This window comes from Pyricularia pennisetigena (assembly GCF_004337985.1).
Source record: "Pyricularia pennisetigena strain Br36 chromosome 7 map unlocalized Pyricularia_pennisetigena_Br36_Scf_8, whole genome shotgun sequence".
NCBI lineage: Eukaryota > Fungi > Ascomycota > Sordariomycetes > Magnaporthales > Pyriculariaceae > Pyricularia > Pyricularia pennisetigena.
The window spans coordinates 294549-322310 of record NW_021940920.1 but is presented as its reverse complement, the minus strand read 5'-3'; the positions used below and the strand labels follow the sequence as shown (position 1 = coordinate 322310).

Sequence of the window (27762 nt, the reverse complement as noted above, 5' to 3'; positions counted from 1 at the left end):
GCTACCATTCCACAATGGCCACCTTGGCTATCGATCGCCCGAGTCGGTACCGTTCCTCGACCTCGGCGTCGACCCCGCCCGCCATAACGAAAGCAGTCGAGGTCCTTCAGTCTTTGTTCGACCAGCTTTCCCAGGCTGTAGACAGCCGCGCGACGCCCAGCGGGTACCCCGAAATAAATAAAATAGTCAAATACGCCCGGGAGCTTCACCAGATCGTCGCCAGTAATAACCCTCCTTCCCCAGCACAGGACAACTTTAGAAATCTTCGGGGCTTCCACCGCATTCTCGATGTGCTCCGAGCCTTTTCGGGCTTTTACAATCCGCAGGTGCGGACAGAGGACGAGAAGAAGGCCTTGTTCGAGCTCCTGCACATCGTCCTCGCGATCCTCTCGGCTTCTTTCCGGGAGCATCATGGAAATAGGCGATACTTTAGACAACGGGTTGAGGGTGGCGGCTGGGAGGCTCTAGAGCAAGCACTGGCAAGCATAGGTCTTGGCGGGAGTGACGCCGACCTATGGACCAACTGCCAGTTGTTCGGGAAGCTCCTCTCCTTCTCGCTCGATGACCAGAGGATACATGAACTGTGTTTATGGGTTGGTGAGAGCGCGAATGCAACCACGTCGGCAATAGGTGACGACACAAAGGTCGAGAATGGAACCACCGGTGCAGGCCCAACTGGAAGTAGCCAAGCGCAGCCCAAGGATGTGGAGGAGCATGTGGCTCCGGAGACCATACAAAGGAAAATTGACGACATAGTTGGCGTCAAGACGGTGCTTCACAACGCAGAGATCCTGAGGGCAGTGGTCGACTTTTGGGAGTCGATACCGCGGGAAAAAGGCTCCAAGGCAAACCTTGCATCCGTCCTAGTCTTGAGCACCTTGACTTCGGTTGTGAAGACATCCTTTTTCAACCTATCGGCTCTACACTCGACGGGAGTGCTGTCCAGGTTCTTGCACCTGTATTTTGATCCTTCATCTTCACTTACTGAAGGAGAAAGAGAGAAAATCCTCCCGCTCTGCAAATCACTCATGTCTCTCGGGGTAAACAATCTTGAAGATGCCCAGTTCCTACTCACAAGCCGTGACCCTGCAGCCTCGGAATTCTGCCTGGAAATGACCGAGAAGTACGACAATCCCAACTTTGTACAGTTTGATCTTTCTCTACATGGCCATGCCTCGATCGAGCTCCCCAACCTCGGGCGCTCATTCCCGCCACAGTCGTCTCCAGGATATACTTTTACTGCTTGGGTGCGCATAGACAAGTTTGACCCCAACTCACATACAACGCTCTTTGGCATTTTCGATGCCACACAGACATGCTTCCTACTTGCATATCTCGAGAAGGATACGCACAACTTCATTTTGCAAACCTCTGTGACTTCGCAAAGACCTAGCGTCAGATTTAAGGGTTATACGTTCAAGCCGGGCCAGTGGTATCACATTGGCCTCGTTCACAAGCGGCCCAAGACTATGTCGGCGAGCAAAGCGGCGCTATACGTGAACGGCGAGTTTGTTGAACAGATCCGGGCTTCTTACCCGTCCCCACCGCCTCTTTCCAACGCCAGCACCGAAAGCTTTGCGTCGTTTAGCTCGAACGCGAACAAGACCGTCCCAGTGCAAGCATTTCTCGGTACACCGCGGGATCTTTCCACGCAGCTTGGGCCCGGCCTGATATTCTCTCGTTGGTCGCTCGCCTCGGCCCATTTGTTCGAGGACACACTCAGTGATGACTTTTTGGCCGTGCATCACCGACTTGGTCCGCGTTATGAGGGAAACTTTCAGGACTGTCTTGGTGGATTCCAGACATATGAGGCCTCAGCTGCCTTGGGCTTGCGCAACGAGCTCCTACATCCAGGCAAGGATGAGAACTCGGATATTTTGCGCGCAATTAGGGGCAGGGCCAGCACGATCCTTCCCGAAAGCAAGGTTTTGCTGGGCAGCATGCCGACCGCTATGTTCAGGACAGACGATCAATTTTTGGAATCACGGCTCTTTCGCTCGCTTTCCAAGGTTGCCGCCAACAACCTCCTGACGGTGACCACCAAGAGTGGAACGGCTGTCGCAATCAACACAGCGCTTCCATGTGTCAACGATGCTCTTGTTCGCGCGCATGGCATGTCAGTCCTCTCCGGCGATCCCGTGCTTGCAGTGCCGCGAAACTTTGATGACAGCCTATGGCGGACGGCTGGATTCAAACCAGTTGTTCTCAAGTTGATAGAAAGAGCCTCGACGCCGGAGGAGCTGGTCAGGATCGTCGAGCTGACCTTCCTGTGCATCAACAAGAGCTGGAGAAACAGCGACTCCATGGAGCGGGATAACGGATATGGATATGCCATACTGGCAATGCTCATTCGTGCAAAGCTTGGTTACGGTGGTGTTGATAACCCAAACTGGCGTCTTAAGATGACTGCCGAGGAGCGCGATCGAACGAGTTTCCAGCTCCTCAGCTTGGTGCTTGCTTTTGTTGGGTACAAGCATGCAGACCCGGTTGATTCATTCATCATCAACCCGCTTGCCTACCGTGTTCTCCTGATAGACCTGAACACATTTCGAAAGTCATCCCTCATCACCCAGGAGCTGTATTATAAACAGTTCGTGACCTTTGCTGTCATGAGCAAATACCACCAGTTCAACAGCCGGAGGTTGTTAAGGATGCGTATGTCCTCAACCATTGCCTTCCAGACTCACGTGTCCATCCATGTGTGAGTAGGACAGATCTTGCTGACAAGAATCAACAAATTCATAGGAATCGTCAAGCGCCTTCTGGATGCCATGAAGGCCGAAAGTATCCAGGAAGAAACTCTGCCACACTTCATGTCAGCCTTTGAAAGCTTGACCAAATGCAACCTAAGCATCGAGGTTCACCGATCACTCGCTTTATTCGTCACGTATGCATTCCATACGTCGCCTACTTCACAACCTCGGACCCCTAAACCGTTACCGGCTGCGACCGCCCGATCGGCCTCGCCCCTTGTTCCCGTAGCAACTCGCACTGGTCAACGGAGGTTCACGGGAGAACTTGTGTCACCCAAAACCCTTACCAAGAAACAACTCGGTGTAAAGATACTGGAGATGTACGCCCGGCTACTCTGTGACCAAGGAGGTCTTGCAGAAATAAGAAAGTTTGCCCGTGCAGTGACAAACAAGGTGAGCCCACCCACCCCGGCGCATTCATGCGTCGCACACCAGCTACCAGACCTATAGCTAACCATTGAATCAAAGTGGCTTCTCTGCCTCATTAGTGAAGATGACCCTCAGGTGGTAGTCCTCAGCACCAAGATCTTGGCACGTCTTTTAGTGACCCACGGTGTGGGTTATACGTCCAAGTTCGGATCAAAGACCGGAGGTTTCTGGATAATGGCTCACCGATTGAAACACTGGTGGGATATTTCTACACTATGGCCGATATGCTTTGCTATTCTATTTGGCAAAGACGTGGCCCAGTTAGACTTCAGCAAACCTTTCGACGCTGCCACACTATTGACAATGTTTGGCAGTGGTCGCGTTGGGCTGCCAGACGTCCTTCCCGTAATCATGTCAATGCTTCAGCATGGGCTAAGAGATGTCATGAAATACCAAGACGACCCGGACTCGCCAGTTGCCTCGTTTGAGGCCGACGGAACAGCCAAGAGCCAGCCACAGAACGTCCACGAGCTTTCAGATACAAACGACAAAGAGGGCGGGCGGACACGGGCCAGGTCAATGGCTTTAGCAGACGAACTTGCTTCCAGGCAAACCTTTCGGCCAGACCAGGAGAGGGTGAACACCCATGCAACTGTTCTTCACATCGTCATCCGGTTTCTGTCCGACCTGCACACGAGGTCAGCAGACTTCAGAGACTTTTGCCTGGGGTCTGACTACGTGAAAATGATTCTTTCGGCGCTCTACCCCATCTTGCTCAGCACCGATCCTGTTAATCCAGAGACGGAGCTCAACTCCAAAGACTCGGCACTCAACTTTGAGGGAGGCGATGTGATCATTCGACCGGTGTCCGGGTCAGGCAGTGCCGCGCCAATCGTCAGGACAACAACCGCAAGTCTACTTGATCGACCTTCAGCGGCACCCCTGCAGACCGCAAAAGGCACTCCCCTCCGCAAAGCATCCTCTTTCGTTCTGCTTACCTCCTCCAAGTCGCCCCAGCTACCGAGCTCCGCTCGTTTCAATCCGATAATGTCACCCAAGCAGAAAGTGGTCACCCGAAAGGTGCTCAACATGATTCTTGATGGGCTCCTGGATCTTGTAGTCAAGGTCTTTGCGGATCAGATTTTTGCCCGAAAGGAATTCCAAGGCTTTGGTCTGTCTTCCAAGATACCACCTGGCTTCCAAGAACATCAAGCGTACTTGGAGTCGTACATCCTGCGCAGCACCATCTCCCATCTCGATAGCACGCTTCAAAAGGATCAGAAGCTACTTTGCGAGCCCAAAATTCTCGTCAATATGTCTCGCTTCATAGGACATATGGTCGAGGCTATCTTTGAAGGATGGTTTCTCAACGGCGCCGAGATGATGCTGGACTTTGCGGGGACACTGCTTGAATACCTTCAACGGCCGGACGTCAGCTCTCTGAAGAGTGTGCGACTCTGTAGCCAGCCCGTAAACAACATTCGTCAGTCTTTCTTGAGGTTGGCACTGCTGAGGTTGACAGAGATGGGAGACCCGCAAATGTCAGACGCCGAGGCTCTGTCAGTGATGAAGAATATCTTTTATTGGCAGACCGTACTGCTCAGCTCGGTGTCGAGCGAGGATGAGTACATCAAGCTGCTTTGGTATCAGTTGTACGCGAAACTTGTCGACTCCAGAGAGCAGATTCGTCTTGTTGCAGCCAGTGTATGGCGCATCATGCTGGTGCAAAAGCCAGATGAGTCTGCCAGTATACTACGGCAATGCGCTACTATCGAACAGCAGCCGCTGGTCAAAAACTTCTGCAAACTCACCGAGGTAGACGATGGCAACTTTGTCAAGTGGATCGATGAGCATCGCCCATCGCTCGATTTGCTCTTCTTTGGCGGCTTGTCCCGGCCCTGGGAAGACTACGTGGCGGTTGAGAATCAGCGTACTATGGACACGGCACGCTCAAGGCTCGCAAAGCGGCGGGAGAAGCTGCGGCAGTGGCATGCCGAAGGCCTTGAACGGGACAACGTCCTCCTGCGACACGACATGTCCAATGGTGCTTGGGCAAAGAGCATATATCTCAATGAGCACCACAGACACCAGCGCTTGATGCAGGACCAACAGGACGACCTTGCGTTTCACGCGTCGGCCTTTGCCAAGATGGACCGGGATCTCAGGCGCCCAGGCGCGGTATTTGCCGAACCGACGACAATAAAGTGGAAGCTCGATCGGACAGAAGGTCGAAATCGTATGCGCCTAAGGATCTTGCCAGACTATGCTCCCCAACAGCTGGAATACCAAACCAAGCAGCGGAGGAATACCGGATCGGGTCCCCAACCAAACATAGCACAAAGTCCAACGCCCGGCCTTAAAGTGAACACTGATGTGAATCTGGTTGTTCACCCGCCGTCAACCGGGGGCATCGGCTCGACGCCTCATCCGCAGGATCCAGCAAATGGACCTAACAGGGCTAAGGACTTTGACTTTTCCACGGAACCGGATGCAATTCCAGAGGATGACGCAGACCCGTCCAAAGTTCTGGGGCCGGAGGATGACTTTGAAGTTATAGAGAACCCGGAACCAGATGACGATTTCGAAGACAAGCAACGCAAGGTCATGCGTCGCCTTGAGCATGGCGACCAAGTGCGCAGCGTCTACAACATCTCGCGCATCATTGGGCTTGATGCCTGTGAGGGTATTTTACTTATCGGCAAAGATGCTCTGTACCTGATGGACAACATTTTCCAGCGAGCCGATGGCGAGATCGTAAACGTTTGGCTTGCGCCTCCTGAAGAGCGTGATCCGTTCTCGCAGATTATCACGCAGGACAAAGCACCAGACAAGCGACAAACCAGAAAGCGGAGCGAGCAGGAATCTCGGCACTGGAGATGGTCGGATGTGATTAGCATCTCGAAGCGTCGGTTCCTGTTCCGTGACGTTGCTATTGAGATATTCTTCCGCGATGGGCGTAGTTACCTGCTCACAGCTATTAACCCAACCATCAGGGACGAGATCCACGGCAAGCTGCTCCAAAAAGCGCCGCATACGACCGGACCGAACTCGCTACCCAACCCGGAGGATGCTTGGCGACTTGAGGCTCTCAGGGTATATGAAGAAGCACCCCAGACCTTTGGATCCAAGTTTGGCAGCATCTTCAACTCTTCGCCCTGGAACCCTATCATGAAGCGGTGGCAGAAGGGAGAGATATCCAACTTCCACTATCTCATGCTTGTCAACACGATGGCAGGCCGGACTTTTAACGATCTTACTCAGTATCCAGTGTTTCCCTGGGTATTGGCCGATTACACCAGCGAAGAGCTGGATTTGAACGACCCGGCCACCTTCCGCGACCTGTCAAAGCCCATGGGAGCTCAGACGCTTAGTCGCCAGTCTGACTTCCGTGAACGATACAACGGTCTGGCTGAGCTGGAGCTGCCCCCGTTCCACTACGGCACGCATTACTCATCCGCCATGGCTGTTGCTTCCTACTTGATAAGGCTGCCGCCGTTCGTCGACTCTTACCTGCTTCTGCAAGGCGGCCACTTTGACCACCCGGACCGGCTCTTTTACTCCGTGGCGGGTGCATGGAAGTCTGCATCGCAAGACAATGGCTCAGACGTCCGCGAACTGATCCCGGAGTTCTTCTGTCTACCTGAATTTTTGACCAACATCAACGGGTACGACTTTGGCATGCGTCAGGATGGTAGCAGGGTCAATGACGTGATTCTACCGCCGTGGGCCAAGGGTGACCCGAGAATATTCATTGCACGTCACCGTGAGGCCTTGGAAAGCCCATACGTCAGCCAACAGTTGCACCGCTGGGTCGACCTGATTTTTGGGTACCAGCAACGAGGCGAAGCAGCAGTGGAGAACCTGAACGTCTTCCACAACATGTCTTATCACGGTGCTATTGACCTAGATGGTATCGAGGACCCTCAGGAAAGGAAGGTTATTACTAGCATCATTCACAACTTTGGGCAAACGCCGCACCAGATCTTCAGCAAACCGCATCCGTCAAGGGAAAACGTCCATTGCCAGGTCAAGAGGCTTGACACTAGCATCTTCGCATTGACGAAACTACCCTACCCGCTTCTTGGTAAGCTCGACTGCCGTCTCCCAGAGGTCTCGGCTTTTCCAAGTGCTAACTCAAGCTTTTTTCCTGTCTGTTCCAGAGAGTCACGAGAGAGTAGCCTCACTCATATATGCGCCCAAGTTAGACCGTCTCCTTTGCGCGTCGCCGTTCCGAGTGAACCTACCCCCGCACTATGACAAGTTCCTCGAGTGGGGATACGCAGACAACAGCGTGCGGTTTTATTTTAGTGACAACAGAAAGGTGACTATTATTCCTATCCCCCACCGCAGAGGCAAAGAAGAGTCCTCAAGCTCATCCAAGAAAAAGAAGGCTAAAGATAAAAACGCAAAGCTGGCTGGAATATTCGAAAACCTGCATATCGGGCAGATTTCTTGTGTTGCCTTTGCCGACTCCAAGACCCTCATAACGGCTGGCGAGGATGGCGTCATCTCGGCCTTCACAATTCAGACGAGCCCTGGAAAGCCGGTCGAGCTACTGCCTCGGTCGTCCATGTTTGGACACAAAACGCCCGTCACCACTCTGGCCGTTTCCAAGAGCTTCAGTACGCTGGTTACTGTCGGTAGAGACGGCGAGGCGTTCCTCTGGGACCTCAACCGGCTGGAGTTCATCAGAAAGCTGAAGCATTATGGTCGGCGTCCCGTCGAGTGCGCCCGGGTCAACGACGTCTCGGGAGAGATCATGCTGTGCTCTGGGACCAACGTGATGCTCTTCTCGGTCAATGGAGACCTTTTACTCGATCAGAATGTCTGCGGCACCAATACGAGCAACGTCAGGGACGATTACGTGCACTCTTGCGCATTCTACGAAGGCAGCGGCGGGAACGAATGGCTCGAGAACCAGCTCGTCTTTACTGGTCATCGGCGCGGCAAGGTGAATATCTGGCGCAGAGTCGTGAGTGCCAAGACAGGGAAGTGGGAGCTAGAGTTCCTGCGCAGGCTGGATCATATCGATACCAAGTCGGAGACTGGCGCCAATGTTGAGGCGGCCATCACTTGCATCGCCCCCATGCCTCAGGTTGTTTATACTGGAGACGAAGATGGTAGAGTTGTAAGTTTATCCCTAGGAATCTATAACTCCTTGGTCCTAGAGAAACAGTTTTGGGTCTGTGGCTGACAAGACCATGTTTCTAGTACGAATGGAACTTGGTGCAACGAGAGCGCTAGAGACGGCAACCTAGGGAATGGTGGCGGAACACGTCGATGATCCCATCAATCGAGTGGCCTCGGCATTTGGGGCTTGTTCAATACTTGATTAGACCCCCCTGGTTTTTTTAAAAGATCAAACTTGATGCTGAATTTTTGCATTGTCTTGAGTGAGAGAGGGATATATAAGGAGGGCATAGAAAAGCATATTTGGCTAGCGTTCCAACGAATACACATGCATCTGGCGTCTTGCGCGCGCAGAAGATGGGGGCTGCTGCAGTCGATTCTGATTCTCTCTTTTTGCATTTGCCGTTCTAAGATTCCCCAAACGCCTGCCGTACTTATGTACAATTGTACAATGAAGAAGTTAGCCCAACATGGTTGAAGGGCGTCGCTTCAAGGTCACTGCCCTACTCAGCACCATGGTAAAGACGACAATATTGGTTGATTGTGCTTCTGGCGGCACTGTTTGATAATTCCTCCCCCTCTAGTCTCTCTCGCTTCCCTTCATGCAGTTTCGGTGTCATCATCGTAGCCAGTCAACTTCTTCCTGGGGCCCCTGGGGACTATATGTGTGATTTGTTTTAGTATGCTGGCGGACTCTTTTTGTATGATGCGGAGCGGGCCCAGAACAAAGAGCACCAAACGGGAAGGAGGGGAAACACTGGTTACGCACTCGGGTATGTCATTGGGATCTCCGGGGCGTCGACGTCTCCCAGGCGGTACCTGATGGGCGGGACGACGAGGAGGGTGACGGGACCCATGGAGCCAATGACGACGGACCAAAAGTACGCCGGCCTCTCGCGGGCCGCCCAGCGGCAGTACCTGAGGGGCCCGGCCCAGAAGCGAGGCGAGGACGACATGGTGAACCGGGGGGATGGCGTCTCGAGGAGGGTTTTTGGAGATTTTGGGTGTTGCTTGGCTCTGGACGACGGCTGATGTTAATTTTGCGGGAGGAACGCTTTCGGATACGTTTTTGGGAGTGTGCAGTTGGTGTCGCGTTTGTTGGAGCAGGTTCTCTTCTTTTTTGATTGGTGTAGGTGTTTGTCAATTGTACTCACCGACGTCCAAAGGCGCGTTCGCGTGGGTTATGCCGCAAGCTGTCGGACCTGGGTGGTGGTTCGGCCGGGTGCAATCAAGCAGTCAATCATTCATCGATGGAGTCGGAGCTGCAGTCCCAGAGGTCGGTCGTCACCCTACTCACTGTGAGTGTGAAGACCGGAAAATCTGTCGGGATAATTGGGCGTGCTGATTGGCTGGAAAGCTCAACGGACCCCTGCGTTTGAGGTTGGTAGTGGGGCCATTTGTCACCATGGTACCTGAGCTTCCAGTGAGTGACAAGATTGATTGAAGCTGGTGTGAGGACGGTATGTCTTTTCCGGCATCTTTCTAAACGACCAAAGTACCACTGGTGATATCGATACTTTTATATTTGAATATGCAAGATTATTAGAGTCCTCTCTGTAATCTGTAGATATAATCTGCTACAAGCAATTGTGCGGGAAATTCATGTAAATGTACATCAAAGTCATTGGATGTTTCCACAGACGTGCAGCAGCTAGCTTTGTCACCATGGTGGTTCGTACCTCAACCCCTGCTCCCTGTACCTCATCAAAAGTCTTGGCAAAGGTTTACGTTGCCAAAGTGAACGGGAGCTCCTCAAGCTCCATGACGGTGCGCGAACAACTAACTGAACCGCGCTGCAATTCAAGCCCGCAAAACCCCCGGAGTAGGTGAATCCATGCAAGCATTGGAGAACATCGGGGCGATTTCTTACGCCAGCCACCTTTCCTCTTGATACCCGTCCTCTTCGTCATCTTCTTGCTTTTCTTCTTCATCTGTTTTTTCGCATCTTGGACTTACCATGTTCAAGCCAATCCTCTCACTGCTCTTCCTGCTGCTGGCCGCCACTGTCAGTGCTGTGAGCTCCAGCGGCGACAGGCTACTGGTGATATTTGAAGATGTCGCAGAAAAGGAAAAATACTCCAAGTTCATGGGAGATCTGCAGAGTATGTCTTGAAAAAAATACCAGCGCAGCAGCTCATGGGAAGAAACATGGCATAAGTAGCTGACATGAAGTTTCCCTCGTTGCAGGCAGAGGCTTCAGAATAACATACAGCACACCCAAAAGCGACTCTCTCAAGCTTTCCCACTTGGGAGAGCGGGTTTACGACCATGTCGTCATATTCCCCACGAAGTCAAAGGGTATGTGCATTCTAGTCTTCCGCACCCGATTACATCTTTGCGAGGGCAATATAATGGCGGGGTGGTGGCCAGGTACAAAACACCAATTTGGACCTACGACTGACGTTACACACCTTTGACCCCGACACAGGTCTTGGCCCCAACTTGACTCCCGCGCTACTCCTCCAGTTCGTCAAGGATGAGGGCAACGTCATGTTGGCTCTTTCTTCCGACATCGCCGTGCCCACATCAATCGTCTCGCTTCTCCACGAGCTCGACATCCAGCTGCCTGCCGATCGCACCGGCCTTGTGGTCGACCATTTCAACTACGACCAGATCTCGGCCGCTGAGAAACACGATGTCATCCTTGTCAAGCCCAAGCCGGCTCGTGACTTCCACAGGGACATCTTTGGCAGCGAAAAGGATACCAGCCAGCTACTTGCTGTTCCGCGAGCCATTGGACAGACCCTTGGTCAGAACCCCCTCTTGAACCCTGTCCTCCGCGCCCCTCGGACCGCGTACAGCTATGATCCCAAGGAGCAATCTGAAGTCGTCGATGACCTGTTTGCTGCCGGCGAGCAGTTGAGCCTAGTCAGCGCTGTGCAGCCGCGAAACTCTGCCCGCGTGGCTGTTGTTGGGTCTGCCGAGATGCTGCAGGACCAATGGTTTGATGCCGAGGTCAAGCCGTCTAACTCAAACAAGAAGGTCCCGACTTACAACCGTGAGTTTGCCAAGAAGTTGAGTGGCTGGACCTTCCAGGAGTACGGTGTCCTGCGCGTCAACTCTGTGGAGCACCACCTGAACGAGGCGGGCGCAAGCAACGTTTCGAACCCGGCTATCTACCGGGTCAAGAACGATGTGGTAAGCTGGCGTTTTATGCTGTTGTTCAAATTTGTCAAATCTTGGTGGCTTTTGTATATACTGACCAGCCTGGACTCGTAGACCTACACCATCTCTCTTTCAGAGTACAAGCCCGAGACTCAGTCCTGGGGGCCGTTTACTGTTCCCGATGGCGACGAGATTCAGCTGGAGTTTACCATGCTGTCGCCCTTCCACCGTTTGGGCCTCAAGCCTGCGACGTCTACTGAAAGCGATGCTACCAAGTACAGTGTGTCTTTTACGCTGCCTGACCAGCACGGCATCTTCCACTTCCGTGTTAACTACAAGAGACCATTCCTCACCTACATCGACGCCAAGGACCAGGTCTCGGTCCGCCACATGGCCCACGACGAGTGGCCACGCTCTTTTGTCATCTCGGGCGCATGGCCCTGGATCACGGGTATCGGCGCCACCGTCACAGGATGGTTGGCCTTCTGCTTGGTTTTCATGTTTAGCGCGCCGACTGGCAAGGCCACCGTTACCAAGAAGACTCAATAAACTAGGAATCCCGGAGAGGCTTTCCCATAGCAGTTGACCAAGTCTTGAGTTTCCGGTGTTGACCTTCTCATAGCGAGCGAGCGTTTTTAGGGAAGGTCGCGTTGTGCCAGAGGTTAGTGGCATTTGTTTGTCACAAGCATCTGCCACTGGAGCAGGCTGCAGAAATCGGGCTAGCTCGCTGGAAAGGCTATAGGAAGTTCGATTGATGACTGATGAGCTGAGCAGTCTTTTTTTTTTCACATTTGAGCCAGCTGTATGTGTAAATTCGGAAAATGGATACCATAGGGGAAAGGCCATTCGGTAATGGTCGGATATGAGGCAGTTATGCAAGTGTCTCTTACATCTTTTACATTGAACCTTGGGTCTTGAAATACTCCATTGTTGCGGACCCAGCAGAACCTCTGTCTTGGTAATTGTGTGACTGCTTGCGTAAGGAGTGATAAGTGGTCTTGAAATACACAGGTGTTTCTTTACATCCTTTGTTTATTTTTCAGCTATTCAACGCCTTTGCGGAGACACCACCCCCAATTCCGTTCAATTTCATGTTCAAAACGAACCAGCTCCAGATGACAAAACCAAGAGTAGACATTTGCTACCCAGTTTTATACCTACCACATACATAGAACAGATTAATTGTGTGTGCGCAATAGCGACAGTACCAGACATATGTCTACCAAGTTCTGGGCAACTCGAAAGAAGCCCAGTTGCTGACCCTGCAACATCAAATGTCAGCGTCGTTTACAAGCTTTACTTGCAACACCACGGGGAAAGAGAATAAAAAGGAAAGAAAATCACAGCCATGCCCTCAGATTAGCTCTCTCAAGTTCTCATTGACCCAGCAGGCAAGAGACGCCCAAAATCCTCCATTCCATGCCGGGCCGCGCCTCGAGAAGAGTGGACCAGCAGCATGAAATTGGTGGCTGGGCGGAACTCGAGCCCTTTGAAGATTGCTGAAGGTCTGCAAATTTGGCTTTTTGGACACAATGTCATCACCGGGCTTTGGGGGAGATTGAATGAGTGCCTTGACCGATTCCCACCCCCCCTTTTCCATCCTCCAAAAACAGCAACAGAACAAAAAATAAATAAACGAAGAAGAGCGGCATCTGATTGAAAACTACAAAAATTTCTTTGGGTCATCGGTTCAGCTCCATCAGAAACCACATCACGTCCCGCAGTCCTGCTGAAACAAAGTCCCAGAGTGGCTCGGGAGGGGATGGGTTGGTCTGTAAGAGGCTATGGGGAACCTCGAGAAAAAGCAGATTGTCGTCATGGCCGCTGCATCCTCTCGGATTTTGTCATGTCGTGTAAATCGGAACAGATAAAAGGGGGTTGAACCAGGGGAAAGGCTGCTCGCTGCTCAGATCTCTGTTCTTGTTATGGGCTCGCATCGGCCATGGGGAAACGCAGATAAACCCGTGTGAAGGGCAATCGGTTTACATCCCATGTCTAGAGACTAGCATCTACGTGATGTACTTGTCGTCATCGCAGGGGCCGCAGGGGCGAGGATTTTTCCCAAATGCTGGCAGATGAGATGTGGTGAGGGAAGGGTTGGGAATGGTGAGATGGTTGTTCATAGGATAGCTACTTGCCTGACTGAGGCTGGAGCTTAGATAGCAAGCAGCCAAAGAGTAATAGGAAAAGGATTTTGAGCTTACATTTTTCAGGCTTCTCTCTCTCAAAAAGAGTCAAGCGTATGTGAGACCATCAGGTTTTGATGACTGTTCTTCACTTACCTATTGCCCCTAGACATCGGGGCTGGGTCATCGAACCGGGAACTTTGAGGTTTACTAGACAATGTTTAAGATGAACTGATGGACGATTGGGTTAACAACGCGACGATGAACGCGTTTGCAGACTCATGGCCCACTCGTTAACGCAGAGCGAATCCAGGTCCCCACTAAAGAAGTTCACTTATCCCCGCATTTATTTCTTATCGATAACTCGTACCGACAAGGTTCTGTCATCGGTGAAGACAATCAACGGCAAAAAAAAAAAAAAAAAAAAAAAAAAAAAAAAAACAAAGCCCGCCCGAGAAGGTAGCCAGTCCGCTGGTACCGAGCTCCCTCCAAAGCCTTTCAATCTAGCCAGCCCCGAGGCCGATTCTGTGTCTGCTCAAGACAGTCCTTTTCAGCAAACAAGGTCTCTCGGTCGCACAGGCGACACGCCGGCAAAGATGGTAAGGCGCCTACCTGGTCCCTGCAGACCGTTGGTCCCCGGACTAGCCCCGTCTCGCTGACAAAACCACCAGGCGCGCAACTCAGAAAAGGCGCAGTCGATGCTCTTCCGCTTCCGCGAGGCGCAGGCGGCGGACCTGGGCATCATCGACGCGGGGCGCACGCGGCGGCCGCGGGCCATCACGGAGCAGGACTCGATCCCGGCGTGCGAAAAGTGGCGCGGCCAGGTGCTCAAGGAGATATCGCGCAAGGTGTCGCGCATACAGGAGCCGTCGCTGTCCGACTACCAGATCCGCGACCTCAACGACGAGATCAACAAGCTCATGCGCGAGAAGCACATGTGGGAGGTGCAGATCAGGAACCTCGGCGGGCCCAACTACACGCGCGCCGGCGGCGCCAAGGTCTACGACGAGGCCGGCAAGGAGGTCGCCGGCGGCTCCGGCGGCAGGGGCTACAGGTACTTTGGCCGGGCCAAGGAGCTGCCGGGCGTCAAGGAGCTGTTCGAGGCCGCCAGGGCCAAGAAGGCCGATGACAAGCCCCTCGAGGCCAGGGACGACTTGAGGAAACAGGTCGACGCCGCCTACTACGGCTACAGCCCGGACGAGGAGGACGACGAGCTGCTGGCGTACGAGGCCGCCAAGGAGAAGGACGCCTTTGAGACCCTTGCCGACAACAGGAAAGGAGAGCAGCTTCCTCCCGGTTGGGAACCTCTTCCGGGCGATAGTGGAGACGGCAAGGGTTGGGAACTCCCGACCGTTGAAGAGGTGCAGCAGGAGCTGATAAATCGGAGGAAACAGAGGTTGCTTAATCAGTTATAGTTGCCTGATGACTTCTCGGAGCTCTGTCTGGGTAATGTTGGGGGCGTTTGGCGTCTAGGGGCTGCATTTGGTTTTTGTTATGTTTTGACTTGAATACCAATGAATTCGTTCTGCATTTATGTAAATTGCGTGGATGTATATATCACACTAAGCTGAGGCTATTCTGATTACTTTGAAATTATATGACTGAAAGAGAATGAAAAAAGAAAAAAAATGCCGGATATATGTAATGTCCAAATCCCCAACGCCAAATAACAAAGTAAATAAAAGAAGAAAAAAAAATCTCTACCCATCTAACAAATGAGGTAGGTCTTCAGCAATCTCCCTTCCAGTTCTCCCGGATCCATTCGGCCATCATCTCGGTAAAAGTCCCATTCCGATAGACACCAACGTCATCCGAGGCATAATCGCCTCCCGCAAACTTGAGGGCGAGGAGAACCCACGGCTGAATGAAGCTGATGAAGACAATGTCCACCTTTTCAGGGTTCTTCTTTTTTCCATCGTCGTCTACAGGAAAGCCGACCTCCGCCTGGATACAATTCGGTACTTTATAGAATGACAATGGCAAATGCACCGCATCGTCGCCATCTTCAGATATGTCATCCTTGGTTGTGTAGCCACCAATCAAGGCCGGTTTGTGCTTATCATGATGGCCCAAAGGCTTCTGGTCATAATCCTCAGTGGCGAATGGTTGAGACTGTGTCGACGTCGAGTCGGTAACGACCACGTCCTCGGTGCGAAACCACTGCTCCGGCGATGCCATGAATCGCATATCTGGCACCCCTTGTGCATCTGCAAGAATCGGTCCGCCATTGTTGAGCAGCTTGATGACCTTTTGCGCGATTTCATATGGCACATCCTTGACGTAGTTCAGCCCCGACGTGAACGGACTGACAATAAAAGTCGAGTCCTTGGTAAATGGACCCTTGAAGATGTCAAACCTTATCCCACCGGTGTTCAAGATGGCCAGCCGGGAGGTGTTTTTCCTCTCTTCATTGACAACGACTCCAGGCAGCACCTCTGTTTCCAACCAGGTATACAAGCTCTCATTTCCGGGGTAAGGAGCGCGGTTCATCCAATAGGTCTGGGGTGCACAGCCGTACTTCTCATCCAGCTCAAGCTCTTTTCTGGCAGCCGTGATCATCTCAGTCACATCTTGGCCCTTCTTGGTAGGGAAGGTAGACTGGTTGAGGCCAGTGTGGTGGTACAAGCCCAACAGGTTATTGTCGATATACCGTCTCTGAAATTTGACTGGCGTTTTGCCCTTAGTGGTGTCTTTGTAGAGCCCATCTACCGACATCCACCCGATAGTCTCAAAGTACCGACCACTCGCGATAGCATAAGCGGCGTCATCGAACTTAACGGCGTCTCTAACATGTGCGTGCCCTCCAAAGAAAGCGATTGGAGTAAACCAGTTTTGTTTTCGGATCTCTGTAAAGATGTGCTTGAACTCTTGCATTCGTAGCCCGACGTGTCCAATTATAACGAAGATGTCAGGCTTCTCCTTGATCGCCTCCTTGAACCACTCTTCCTTGACAGTGTCCTCGACAGGTTGGACGACCGTGTTGTTGGCATTGCCGGTAAAGTCAAACAGGAAACCCATTGCTAAGATATCCATCTTTTGATTCTTTGTTTTGAACCTACGAAACCGCTGAGCCATCGGCTTCTTCTCCCCCGTCTCTGGGTCTATGTAGTCGAGATTGGAGGCGATGTACTTGTCCTTGAAGTTGGGGACCGTCTGCGACCATTCGCGGTCGGCGGCATCGGCTTGGTAGAGCTCATGGTTGCCGGTGCAGATGATGTCAATGTCTTGCTGACGGAATATGTCGTATGTGAAGCGGCCCTTGGGGTCCGAAGCGTCGTAAAGCCCGTTGCCCTCAATCCTGTCGCCCGTATCAACCAGTAGCAGGTCACGGCCTTCCCTGTCGGCGCGGCGGCGGAGGTGCTCGGCAAAAGAAACATAGTCTCCCCAGTCTGCCGAGTACTGGGACTCAAGGAGATGACCGCCGTGCCAGCCGTGGGTGTCTGTCGTGTGCAGAAAGTTGAGTTGTGCCCACTGGAGGTCCCTCATGGGAGCCGGGACTGGCTCGGCTGCCCCAGGCTGGGACGCGTGCCCGACCGTGGCCAGCGCGGCCGTGACGCATCCAAACAGGGTTTTTCTAAAAGCCATGGTATTGTTCTGATGAAGTAATGAATGTAATGAGATGGGATTTATGACGGCCAGTTCATTGTAGGAGTGCTAACAGAACTATAGACGTGTCAGAATGGAAAAATAATGGCAGCGGCGTTTTTAAAGGAAGCCAACCGATTTACTGTGTGGCGGCATTCAGGCAGGTAGGTAGGTACCTATAGTTTAGAGCTCCTGCAGCTAGAGTGCAGATTGCTGTCGGAACTTCAGGCAGGAACCCTGATGGCCTGGTGACGTTCCCCTCGCGCCATACATTGCCAAGGGCCAAGATTGCAAGGGTCCGTGGCCCGCTTGACCTGCAGTAGTTGCGGGGATCCGATCCGTGAGTAGGATCAGTGCGGAAAACGTGATTAATTACGGTACCTGCTACAGCTTGAGGGAGCCAGGAACCAATAATCTACCCTACGGGCCTACTAGTACATGCACACCCACAGCTCAAACGCGGCAGAGCTTGCCATCCAATTCCCTCCAGCGCTCATTCCCCACACAAGGATGACACCAAAAGATGTCATCTGGATCGACAGCTCTCTTTATAGACTGTAGTCGGTCATAGTTTGAGCCCCAGAAAGCTCTCTGAAAGTCTGGCTCGTATGCATTTGCCTGCAACCACAAATCACATCATTTTTCTTCGTCAGCATTCTGTTTCGTGATGGCGAATAGCTGGGCTGCTCACCTCGTTCATGTACGCTCCCATGTCCGGCGCGAGCTCCCTCAGGGCTGCCACGCTTCGGTCGATTGCTTTGATGCCCTCGGCTTTGGCAGTTGCATTCAGCGGCGGGAACCCAACTCCACAAGCTTTTGGTTCGAAAGGATTTGGTGTAAGCATTGCAGCACCCGATAAGCTCAGTCATGTCGACAGAGTAGAACAAGTAGTGTACTCACTGGCATGGACATAAGCCCTCCTCCAAGCAGGCAACACTGAGTTTCCGCCGCCTGTCAGCTCTGCATCCCTGACGCCCTTGCCGGCGACCAGATGCAGTGTCGCCCATCCCCGGACCGCAAAGTGCTGAAAGGCATCTTTGAGCCTCTCCCGGTCTCCAGTGAGCGCTTGTTCGTCAAGAAGCCAGCTGCCGGCAAGCCCGTTATCGCCCACCGGGTTAGAGTCAAAGTGACCCTGGATCCAGTCCCAAAAGCTACTGTAATGCTCCACTTGGTTGACGTTCAGGAACAAGCCAGGCCAGTTGGCTTGGATGTAGGCATCGATGGGCTGCCAAGGGATGGCGGCACTGCCATTACTTCCGCCCGGGATGGTGACGATACCGAACAATCCTGTGATGGGCCCATCGATACCAAACTGAGGGACTGTGAGGTTGACTACGGGATACAAGTACCCCGAAATTCCAGCTTTGCTTAGTCGAGGCATCTCACTCAAAACGTATGCTAATACGTCCCAGATGACCGTTTGGTTGTTTGGGAGGGCGGGGTTTTGTAGCAAAGCAACTGTTAGGGAGCTGATCTGAGGCGTCGGATATGTTTTGATGGTGGCTGAAGTGATGATACCAAAGGTCGAACCTCCTCCCTTGGTCGTTCGAATCTGATGTCAGTCTCCGACAACAAAGCAGTACGAATCTTGATGCGAAACACTTACTCCTCGCACCGCCCAAAACAGTTCCTCGTTGTTGCACTCGTTGAGCACCTTTGTATCTCCTGTCGGAGTCACAATTTCCAACTCGAGGACTTGATCCGCGGCGAGTCCATACTCGGTGCTCAAGAGAGAATGTCCACCACCAGTCAGATACCCGCCCACACCTACTGTGCTTCCGCTGCCCCCAACGACGGCCTCGTTGAACCCACTGGCGAACTCGTGGACCTGTTGCATCTGGGATCCAGCCTTGACGGTGATCGCACTGCCGCCGTGTACGGCATCGTCGTTGCTACAACATTTTGGTTTGAAACTGCCTGCAGAGTGGTGCTGCATCCCTGTGAGGTGGTGCGTCCATATCGACAGCGAGTTTGGCGCCACAGAGCGACCGACATAATCATGTCCTGTCGCTTTGACTACGAGTCGAATATTGTGCTTCTTGGCTATGATCGGAAGCGGTCAGCTGGCCAAGTTGGAGCACAACAGTATCATGTCAAGCTCGGCAAGAACCTACCAAATTTGACACCAAGTTGAACGTGCTCAACATCCGATGCGTTGACGACATAGACTGGATACCCACTGCCGCTGCATGGAAGGCTTGGATCAGGCAGGCAGGAGTCGTTCGTCCAGGTGTTGCCCATCATGGAAACCGGGTCGTTCACGTGGAGGGCAAAGCCCTGCCAGCCGCCGCCCTGGACTGCAGCACAACGCTCGGCGTTATAAGAGGGCTGGTCTGGATGGCAGATCGCACCCGGAGGAGTTGGTCGAATCAGTCGACCTCCCAGTGAGGTGTTGAATGTCTGCCACTGCTCCTCGGACGGCCATTCCTGGGTGCCGGGAATAGCTTTGCACCTTGACGCTTGCCTCTTGTGCTTCTCTGCAGAGACGTGCGCTGCAAGGACCGGTACAATGCGGGCCAATATCAACGGCAGAAGCATCTTTTTTTTTAGGATTGCAAAGGATAAGAATGCTGGGCTAATGAAATGATATATGGGTTATAAGGGTGGTTCAATATGAATACGAGTTTCGCCCAAACAACCACTACACATCAAGACCCCATTATGAAAACATGGAGCTTTCACCCGTCATTTATACTCCTCCCATTCTTTCGAAAACGACAGGAATGTTGCGATAAGGTGTAGCTCTCAGCTCCACGCGGCCAAACGTGTCTTGGGGGGTTATTGTCAGCATTATGTGGAGGCATATTTTCTATAACAGCCCACGATAGGCAAGGCAGGGATCGACACCCGGTAATGGAAGCTAACTCATTGGTCAAGAAACGGACTGTTTAACTACACTCGGTGGTCACGCCGGCAATTCGAGCTAGCGACTGCAGTCTCCGGGGTGTGTACCCGTGCCGGGAAGCCAACGCTGAACATGAAAAGGCTGGGGTGTCTGCCTGGCGAAGAGCTTGGCATGGTCGAATATCGACAGAGAAGACGTAAGTGCTGGCGTCGATTTGCGCCGTCGTGAAAAAGGAGATTGGTTACATTTCCAACATCCTGTCGATTTGAATTACTACCTAGGAAGACCTGAAGTCATTCGTCCCGCGCGTGGTCACCATCACCGCCACACGCCAAAGCGCAGCTAATCTAACAGGTCGACCTGTGAATGCCAGTTTCCATCCTGCCCGTCCTACCGGTAGCCTGATGGTGCTTCTTCCGGTCTTGTCTTTCCTTCTTGGCCTGGTCTCTCCCGTCTTTGCTCACATCAGCCTTGGTCCATGGCCCCTTGTGTCTGTTCCCTTGCAAGACGCCGATGTCGATCTCATCATCGTCCATCAGCTTCTGCGTCACCTCGCAAATGTCGGACAGAAGCCTGTCGATTAGGTCCAGCGACATGCTCTCGCGGACCACGACGCGCAGGATCTCTCTCTTCTCCTCGTTGGGCGGCAGCGCGTAGTTTGGTATGATCCACTGGCGCGCGCGCAGGAGCACCGACACCGTCTCCTGCTTAACGTGTGGATATTCGCGCTGGAACTCGTCCGAGAAGCGAAATGCCACCACCGGCAGGCCGGCCACGTAGTCGGCAGACGTATCTTGGGAACGCCCCGGCGTCACGGCCGCCTGCTTGCCGTTGGCGCCGCTGCCGTGTCGTCCTTCGGTCACCGACTTAGCTGCCGACTTGACGCTGTGCGCTATGCTGTCCAGCGTCGCCTTGCCCTCCTCGGGCGCTGCATCTTCCTTCATGCTCGACTGCCGCCGTGCCAGGGGCTGGATGTCTTTTTCGTCGGAACCGGTCCTCTCGGCGGGGCGGTGGATTTCGGATACGCAAGTGTACCATCCTGTCGCTTCGAGAGACTTGGACAGCAGCCTCGCGTTGGCCAGACAGTTCTCCATGATGGCCCGGTAGCCGGAGAAGCCCAGGTGGACGAGGTTGAAGTACTGGGTGATGACTTGGGCGCCGGGTCGGGAGAAGTTTAGCGTGTACGACTCCTCTGTGCCGCCCAGGTAGTGCAGCTCGAAGATGAGGTGCTTGGGGAGGTAGGACTCGTCACGCCACACGATCCAGCCCACGCCGGCGGTCACGAGGCCGTACTTGTGGCCCGAGGTGTTGATGGATTTGACTCTAGGGAGTGAAAAGTCCCTATATTTTTTTGTTTCATTTTGTCAGCGCTCTTAAAGGTACACCTTGGAGACAATTCTTTGCATAAAAAGCTTACCACTTGGGCCCACCAGCCTGAGCGTGGGTAAAGGGGGCAATAAAAGCACCGCTTGCTCCATCGACATGTATTGGGATATCATGCCCAGTCTCTTCCTGGTATCTACTCCGAGGGACACAAGTGTGTCAGTCAGTACCTTATACGGCTTCCAAGACAAGATTGTCAAAGTTTCGATGCGTTACTGACTTGTCCAAAATTTTGGAAATCTCCTCGACGGGCTCGTAATGTCCCGTGTAGGTGCTGCCCAAGATGACGAAAATGCCTATGGTGTTCTCATCAACGTTCTCCCGGACCATGTCGGCATCGAGCCGAAACTTGCTCTTCTCCGACACGGGCAGGATGCGAGCCTCGACATCAAAGTACCGGGCAAACTTCTCGAGCGCGACCTGCGCGTTGGCGCCCATGATGATGTTGGGCTTGCTGTCGTCCTTGCCGGCGGCGCGTCGGGCCTCCTGCCACCTGCGCTTCATAGCGAGACCGCCGAGCTGGATGGCTTCCGAGGAACCAGTGGTGGCGCTGCCGATCTGTCAAGGTTTTTTTTTTTTTTTTGTTCATTAGATTTTTCTGGCGATTCCTTGGGCTGTAGGCGTGGGGTTTTCCGAGTGGTAACATACCGCTTTCTCTCCGGCTTGGACGTTCCAGAGGTGGGCCAGGATGCTCACACAGCGCTGATGCATCGAGATCATGGCAGGATACTCATCCGCATCGGAGAGATTCTTGGCAATGTTCTCTACCATGAGCTTCTGAGCATTGTCCTCGAGATAGGTGCCCACGAAGCTATTTCACAGGACAAAGTTTGGAAGAATCCAAGTCAGCTCGAGGTCAAATTTTTCACTTGTGCAACTCCAAGACCTCCCCTCAAGGTGCCAAAGCTCAAGTTCAGAGTCTTACCTAGCCAAGTTCAGATTCGGCTTCCCGTCCAGGTCAAGCTCGTCGCGAATCATCGAGTAGACCGTGTCGGCCTCGGCGCCCTCCTTGGGGAGCTTGTACTTGGGCAGGCTCACGTTGCTCGCGTAGCGAGACGCGTACGGCGTCAGGTGGGCAACCGCCGCCTGCGTCCGCGCGTCATCGTCGCCGTCCTGCTCCCGCAACGACGAGTTGTGCAGGTGCTGGACAATGTCGTCCGGGTTCACCTATATATAGCCAGTTGGCCTCGGTTGGTCAGTAACTGCTCTCTTGTTGTTCTCTTTCATGGATAGAAGCTTGCGGCTTACATGGCGTGAGAGGACCATATTTGATTATTTTCCTCTTGACGAGTAATTGATATAAATGCCACAGAAATTGTATGTTAGTTTTGATTGAATGGGGGCGGGGTTGGGGGATGGAAGAGAATCCCTGATGCCAAGCCCAGTAGAACGTCGACCTTTATGGGAGTCTCTCTCAAAATGTCGGAAGCTAGGCTCTCTCAGCTACGCATGAACTAAACTTGTTGACAAGAGCCAAATTTGGAATAGTTCAGATTAGTTCCAGTTGGCAGACCGGCTTTTATTTATTATTTTTTCTTTTTTTATTTACCGCGGAGATGCCTTGATTATATGCTCATCGTGAGCTCTCCTGAGACACTACTACAACTCTCCAACAAGCTAAGCGGACTTTGGAATACATGATTTTGGTATGACATCGTTTGTAGAAACCGCTTCGTGATGATGACGACATATATTGGTCACTAGCGGTAATTGTAATGCGGGGCTACGAGGCGGGCAGAGACGATGATATGCACATCTCATTGTGTAGCGAAAGGCAACAGATGAGCTACCTGCTGTAGTAATTTCGTTAGGATTATTTCGTATTCATAATTAAGCTTCTTTCTTGCCGTCTTGGCTGCCAAGAAAAAAGATCCGGACAAGCTGCCAAGCCTCCCTCGTTAGGTTGTGAGATGATTCAACCGTATGGGGTCAGCACCCGAGCAATCCGAGGCCAGCCCAACCAGCGAATAAAAAAGAGACACAATCTTCAAACAATGAAAACCCTTACGTGACATAAAATTAAGCCCCGCATCCAGCAGGTGCAAGAACCCCCATGTATTTTACTCCTCCACAGTGGAAATGAAGCGAGGCGTGCGGTTATAAAGTAAAGTATAAGAATATTTTATACACATACCGGTAGACCAACAGCAAACCCACCGCCTGCCAGGGCAGAAACCGCGACTGCGATATTAGACACGTTCTTGCAGTAGGTCAGGTTGAAGCCTTGACTGTCAATGTTTCCGAGTGTCGGGTCGTCGTCCATCAGCTTGCGGACGTGGGTATGATTTGTCAACCTCATTTGCGAGTTTTGAGAGAGACTGACGTCGACGTGGCTGTCACTGTGTTCCGCCGTGACCGAACCGACCCACTCAGACATGTCCGTCAATTGCAAGTCGATGAGAGTCTTGCCGCTGACCATAATGTCACCTCTAAGTGAGGACCGGACGACATTTATTATGACGGCTGTACTCTCGTTTCCGGACTGCATATCCTCGACTCCGCTCAAGTCATCCAAGACAGGCATGTTGGCGATAGCTCGGACCAGAGTACCATTGCTGAAGATTGTGCTCTGTTCCACATCAACCCTCCCCCTGACATTGCCGAACCACATCCCAATCGTTTCTGGTTGGACGCCTGCTAGAACCGTGTTCCTTAAACTCAGCTGTGGTGTAGGTCCATCGTTCAGGCGGGTTGTTCTGTCAAACATGAGGATGACCGCAGGTCCGCCGACCTGGGCGTCAACTTGATCCAGACGGACTACTTCGCGGTCTTGCCAAACAGCGTCCGTGCTGTCTACTACAAGTAAGGGGCTCTGAAACGAGAAACAGCTGAATTGTCGGGCATTCAAAGCACCGCCTAGACTTAATAGGCACGGGCTCGCGGGACCGAAGGTGATTCCTCGTGAGTTCTCTATATGGATACGGGAGAGCATAGTTGAGGCAGCCGCGATACTGCTCCGGGGGCCCGCGGTTTTGGCAAATGAGTTGTTCATGTAGATAAAGCCGCCAGCTGCCGCAAAGACAGAGTGTCCGACGGGCCCGCTGCTGACCATATGGGAGTCTCTCAACAGAATTGAGGCATCGCCATGGGCGAAGAGGCCAATGGAGCCATTGTTGGTTTTGACGTCGAGCTTTCTCAGCATAGCGCTTGCACCGCTGGCCTTTGAGATGGTTTATATCATGTCAGTGAGTTCCAATCATGAAGGCCTTGGGAGACAAGGTTCAAATCACTGACGACATTCACCGCAGCATTGGACCCCTAGGTCTCAGCAGCTAGCATGCTGGAGCTTTCGCCCGATTTTTGCACTACCAACCCATCTGCATCCCAATGCGTGCCATTGGGGACAGATATGGTGACCATGTCATCTGCATCTATCGTGAAGCGACCGTCTCGAGTGACGGACGTTTCTGGCGTGATAATCCATGCTGACTTGATTGGTTCCTCTTGACTGAAAGTGATGGCGTTGTGCGTGTCTTGCCACAGGCTGTCTGCTACGGCCTCTGCTGATACCAAAGCGAGATGGCAGACAAGAACTTTGACGGCGAGCAGAAGCAGAAACATGTTGGTGAGCGGGCTAAAAAAGAGACGGGAACAGTTCAAAGTAAATTACTACAATGATGGGGATACCTAAGGCTCCGATGGAATCCTCGCAAGGGATAGAGAGAGTTTGCTGCGCTACGAGTGCGACATTCAAAGCTTTTGGGTTTTTGTTGCTGTATAAATGTTTGGCAGCATTCAGGATTGAAGTGAGTCAAGGTGTCTGTCTGCCTTGCTTCAGGGACGTACCTCATCTTGACTGCCTAAATTGAAGGGCAGACGCGTCCATTGAGGGAAGGAGAAGACTGGCATCCCAAATAAGCAAGAGTAAGGCATAGTTTCAGGCGCCCGTGTCTTTTACTGTGGCACCTTCTCAGCCAAGCGTGAAATCCATTAGGTCGCTACATCCATCCCAGTCCAGAATACAGCTACCAGGAACATCCACTGTTCCCGCCTCGTACAACAGCCAAGACCTATAGCGGTAGAATCTGCCAAGGCTACGGTAAACACGGCCGACAAAGGCAATGTCAAGCCCTGGGGCTGTAAAGCGAGGGGCGGTATCTCCTTGTAACGTAGGGCTAATACTTGCATTGAGGGCAACAATTATATTGTTAGCAACCAAATCTACCTAGCTAACCAGAGAAATCATGTCCATATCTACACTAGTCAAGCTGGCCCATCGCCCTAGCACTGAGCCTCGACGCCGCCGCCCTCCCTGCCTGCTTGGCATTCCTCCCAGTCTGCCTGTTGGTGCCCGTAGTACCACTCGCAGCAGCGCCCGCGGTGGCAGCCCCTCCTCCGCGTCCAAAGGGGTTCTCGTTGCCCACGACGCCCTTCAGCACGGTCTGTGCATTGATGCCCTTGACGGCGCCGTCGCCGCCCTGCATGATGTTCTTGAAGTTGTCGGCGATCAGCTGGATGCCCGAGACAAAGTCCTTGCCGTCAAAGGCGCAGTGCCCACCGGTGGGCGTCGCGTCCACCGTCTGCAGTGCGTTGATCTGGTCCTTGCTGAGACCCGCGTCCGAAGCGAGCTTCTCGTAAGCCTTGATGGCCTCCGGGATGCTTTGCTGCAGGCTCGTGAGCTCCCGCTGGCTGCTCTGGAAGTGGATCTTTGTGGTCGACAGGGTGGCTGCCGCATCCTTGAAATCGACCGCCGGGGCCAGGGCTCCGCAATCGAGGAGGACGCCGTTGCCCTTGAAGTTGGTCAGGTGCGCGGGCATGAAGAAGCCCGAAAGCGTCAGGGAGCCTCCGGAAACACCGGTGAAGAAGACGTTGGACTTGTTGAACGCCACCATTTGGGGGAGGACATCCAGGATCAAGTCATTGACTGCCTGCGCGTCTGCAACGCCATCGGGACGATCATTACCGGCCGGCTGGCCCTTCCGGTTGCCCCAGAGAAGATTCACTAAACCCGAGGGGAAGTGCCATGGTTAGTGTATGACCCAAACAAAGGGGGGCGGGGGCAGAAGAATCAAGACTTACCGGACGGCGCCAGCACAGCAACACCCATCAGGTTACCCTGGACGGCCTGGTTGGGGAAATCAAAGAAGGACTGTCCACCGTCTCCATGCAGCAGCACATTCAGTCCCAATTTACCCTCCGCGCCGGACTGTTGAGCACCACCCTGAACCCCCGAGGCTGCCGTAAACTGGTCTGCAGGACCGCTGATCTTGAACCTCAGATCAGCGCCGTTAACAGTAGCGGTCATATCCAGGATTGTGGACCCATCGGTGGCCTTGCTGACACCCTGGGGAACCTGGGCAGCTTGCTGCTGAGGAGTCTGGCGCCCGCCGCCATTACCCTTTCTCCGTTGCGCCTCGACGCCGCCGCTGAGGACGCCGAGGAGCATAAAAATAATAAGGTTGAAAGACGAGCGAACGGTCAACATTCTGGCTCGTGGAGAGAAGCGAAATAAAGTAAAGAAGAAAGAGAGAAAAAGAAAAAGAAAAGCAAAGAAAGGTGAAATACAACACAAAATAAGTCGAGAAGCGGATGAAGAAAGAAAGAAAGAAAAGAAGAGCAGAAAGAAAGCCGGCCAAGCTCGGAAGCCAATACTTGACAAGGCGAGCAAGTGGAAACTACAGCAGCACCTAGACCTCCAAAAGGCCGTTGCCTGTCAAGCCTGAGACATGACGGATCTTCCCTTGGATTAGCAACGATCAGACACCCCTGTTCGGCGAAGAACCGGGGGTGCTTGAGAAGTTGGGAAAGCAGGACGAACTACCATTTACGGGGATGCCAAGGGGCTAGCTACATAGCCAGTCTGTGCCGATGTGATAAATTCGGTGGCCCTATCACTCACCAAGTACGGTAGGGCTTCTCGCTCTCAGCACCGACAGAAAAAGAAAAAAAAACATGGGACGGTGTGCCTGTAAAGCCCCTGCAGCGGCTGGACACAAAGTACATTAAAGCTTAGTTGAGACTGGAACTGATTTTGTCCGGCCGCATTCTCATCCCATCTAGACCTAGAGTATGTTAGTTTGCGATTAAGTCGAATCAGGAAAAGACTGTTTCGTTGCAAAAAAAAAAAACAAAAAAGATGGGATTGTAAGAGGATCATTTGTGTGACCCTCCACAGAAGTCTGTTTTAAGCGTAAAGATGGCGGGTTTTATCCAAAAACCCCTTGTGTTATGGGGGGACGTGACTCTGTCGTTTTGAGTCGGTGGGACCGTTGAACCCTGTCCATCTCCTACTCTTTGCAGGTTAATTCCACGTTGCAACTCAACGACTGACAACCGCGCAGCTTTTCTTTCTGAAGATCTCACTTGACAGCTTGTACCGTGTGATAGACTACTGTAGTTTTGAAACGACTAATTACGAGTATCAGTCAGCAATAACAGTCTTTGTAAGATGCACACTTGGTAGCCATAGCGAAGGGGATAAAGATTGAGTCGTTCAAAAAAAAAAAAAAAAAAAAAAAAAAAAAAC

General features: G+C 52.7%; 9 protein-coding genes across 9 annotated transcripts; 3 read left to right on the top strand and 6 right to left on the bottom strand.

The window, feature by feature from the left end:
- Positions 1–14: 14 nt before the first annotated feature.
- Positions 15–8366, top strand: PpBr36_09224 (uncharacterized protein; the record flags this gene model as incomplete). Its single annotated transcript, XM_029896346.1, has 5 exons — positions 15–2655; positions 2746–3146; positions 3222–7206; positions 7283–8250; positions 8334–8366. The coding sequence occupies 5 exons, from the start codon at positions 15–17 to the stop codon at positions 8364–8366; spliced, it is 8028 nt and encodes a 2675-aa protein (XP_029744662.1).
- A 486-nt stretch (positions 8367–8852) lies between these two features.
- Positions 8853–9208, bottom strand: PpBr36_09223 (uncharacterized protein; the record flags this gene model as incomplete). Its single annotated transcript, XM_029896345.1, has 2 exons — positions 8853–8911; positions 9022–9208. The coding sequence occupies 2 exons, from the start codon at positions 9206–9208 to the stop codon at positions 8853–8855; spliced, it is 246 nt and encodes an 81-aa protein (XP_029744972.1).
- A 1001-nt stretch (positions 9209–10209) lies between these two features.
- PpBr36_09222 (uncharacterized protein) lies at positions 10210–11906 on the top strand (the record flags this gene model as incomplete). The annotated part of the gene is made up of 4 exons (XM_029896344.1): positions 10210–10354; positions 10440–10550; positions 10681–11390; positions 11472–11906. The coding sequence occupies 4 exons, from the start codon at positions 10210–10212 to the stop codon at positions 11904–11906; spliced, it is 1401 nt and encodes a 466-aa protein (XP_029744660.1).
- A 1838-nt stretch (positions 11907–13744) lies between these two features.
- PpBr36_09221 (uncharacterized protein) lies at positions 13745–14898 on the top strand (the record flags this gene model as incomplete). The annotated part of the gene is made up of 3 exons (XM_029896343.1): positions 13745–13775; positions 13943–14082; positions 14155–14898. 3 exons carry the CDS (start codon positions 13745–13747, stop codon positions 14896–14898), a joined length of 915 nt encoding a protein of 304 aa, XP_029744658.1.
- Positions 14164–17068, bottom strand: PpBr36_09220 (uncharacterized protein; the record flags this gene model as incomplete). The annotated part of the gene is made up of 2 exons (XM_029896342.1): positions 14164–14856; positions 15290–17068. The coding sequence occupies 2 exons, from the start codon at positions 17066–17068 to the stop codon at positions 14164–14166; spliced, it is 2472 nt and encodes an 823-aa protein (XP_029744659.1).
- Positions 17069–17521: 453 nt separating this feature from the next.
- On the bottom strand, positions 17522–19642 carry PpBr36_09219 (uncharacterized protein; the record flags this gene model as incomplete). The annotated part of the gene is made up of 5 exons (XM_029896341.1): positions 17522–17686; positions 17760–17881; positions 17969–18620; positions 18675–19111; positions 19183–19642. Coding segments are annotated over 5 exons (1836 nt in total), but the record flags the coding sequence as incomplete, so codon positions are not given.
- Positions 19643–20260: 618 nt separating this feature from the next.
- PpBr36_09218 (uncharacterized protein) lies at positions 20261–22562 on the bottom strand (the record flags this gene model as incomplete). The annotated part of the gene is made up of 6 exons (XM_029896340.1): positions 20261–21254; positions 21331–21432; positions 21517–21854; positions 21945–22107; positions 22222–22463; positions 22545–22562. 6 exons carry the CDS (start codon positions 22560–22562, stop codon positions 20261–20263), a joined length of 1857 nt encoding a protein of 618 aa, XP_029744830.1.
- Positions 22563–23418: 856 nt separating this feature from the next.
- PpBr36_09217 (uncharacterized protein) lies at positions 23419–24857 on the bottom strand (the record flags this gene model as incomplete). Its single annotated transcript, XM_029896339.1, has 2 exons — positions 23419–24456; positions 24606–24857. The coding sequence occupies 2 exons, from the start codon at positions 24855–24857 to the stop codon at positions 23419–23421; spliced, it is 1290 nt and encodes a 429-aa protein (XP_029744909.1).
- Positions 24858–25495: 638 nt separating this feature from the next.
- On the bottom strand, positions 25496–26721 carry PpBr36_09216 (uncharacterized protein; the record flags this gene model as incomplete). Its single annotated transcript, XM_029896338.1, has 2 exons — positions 25496–26238; positions 26316–26721. 2 exons carry the CDS (start codon positions 26719–26721, stop codon positions 25496–25498), a joined length of 1149 nt encoding a protein of 382 aa, XP_029744829.1.
- Between the last annotated feature and the right edge of the window lie 1041 nt (positions 26722–27762).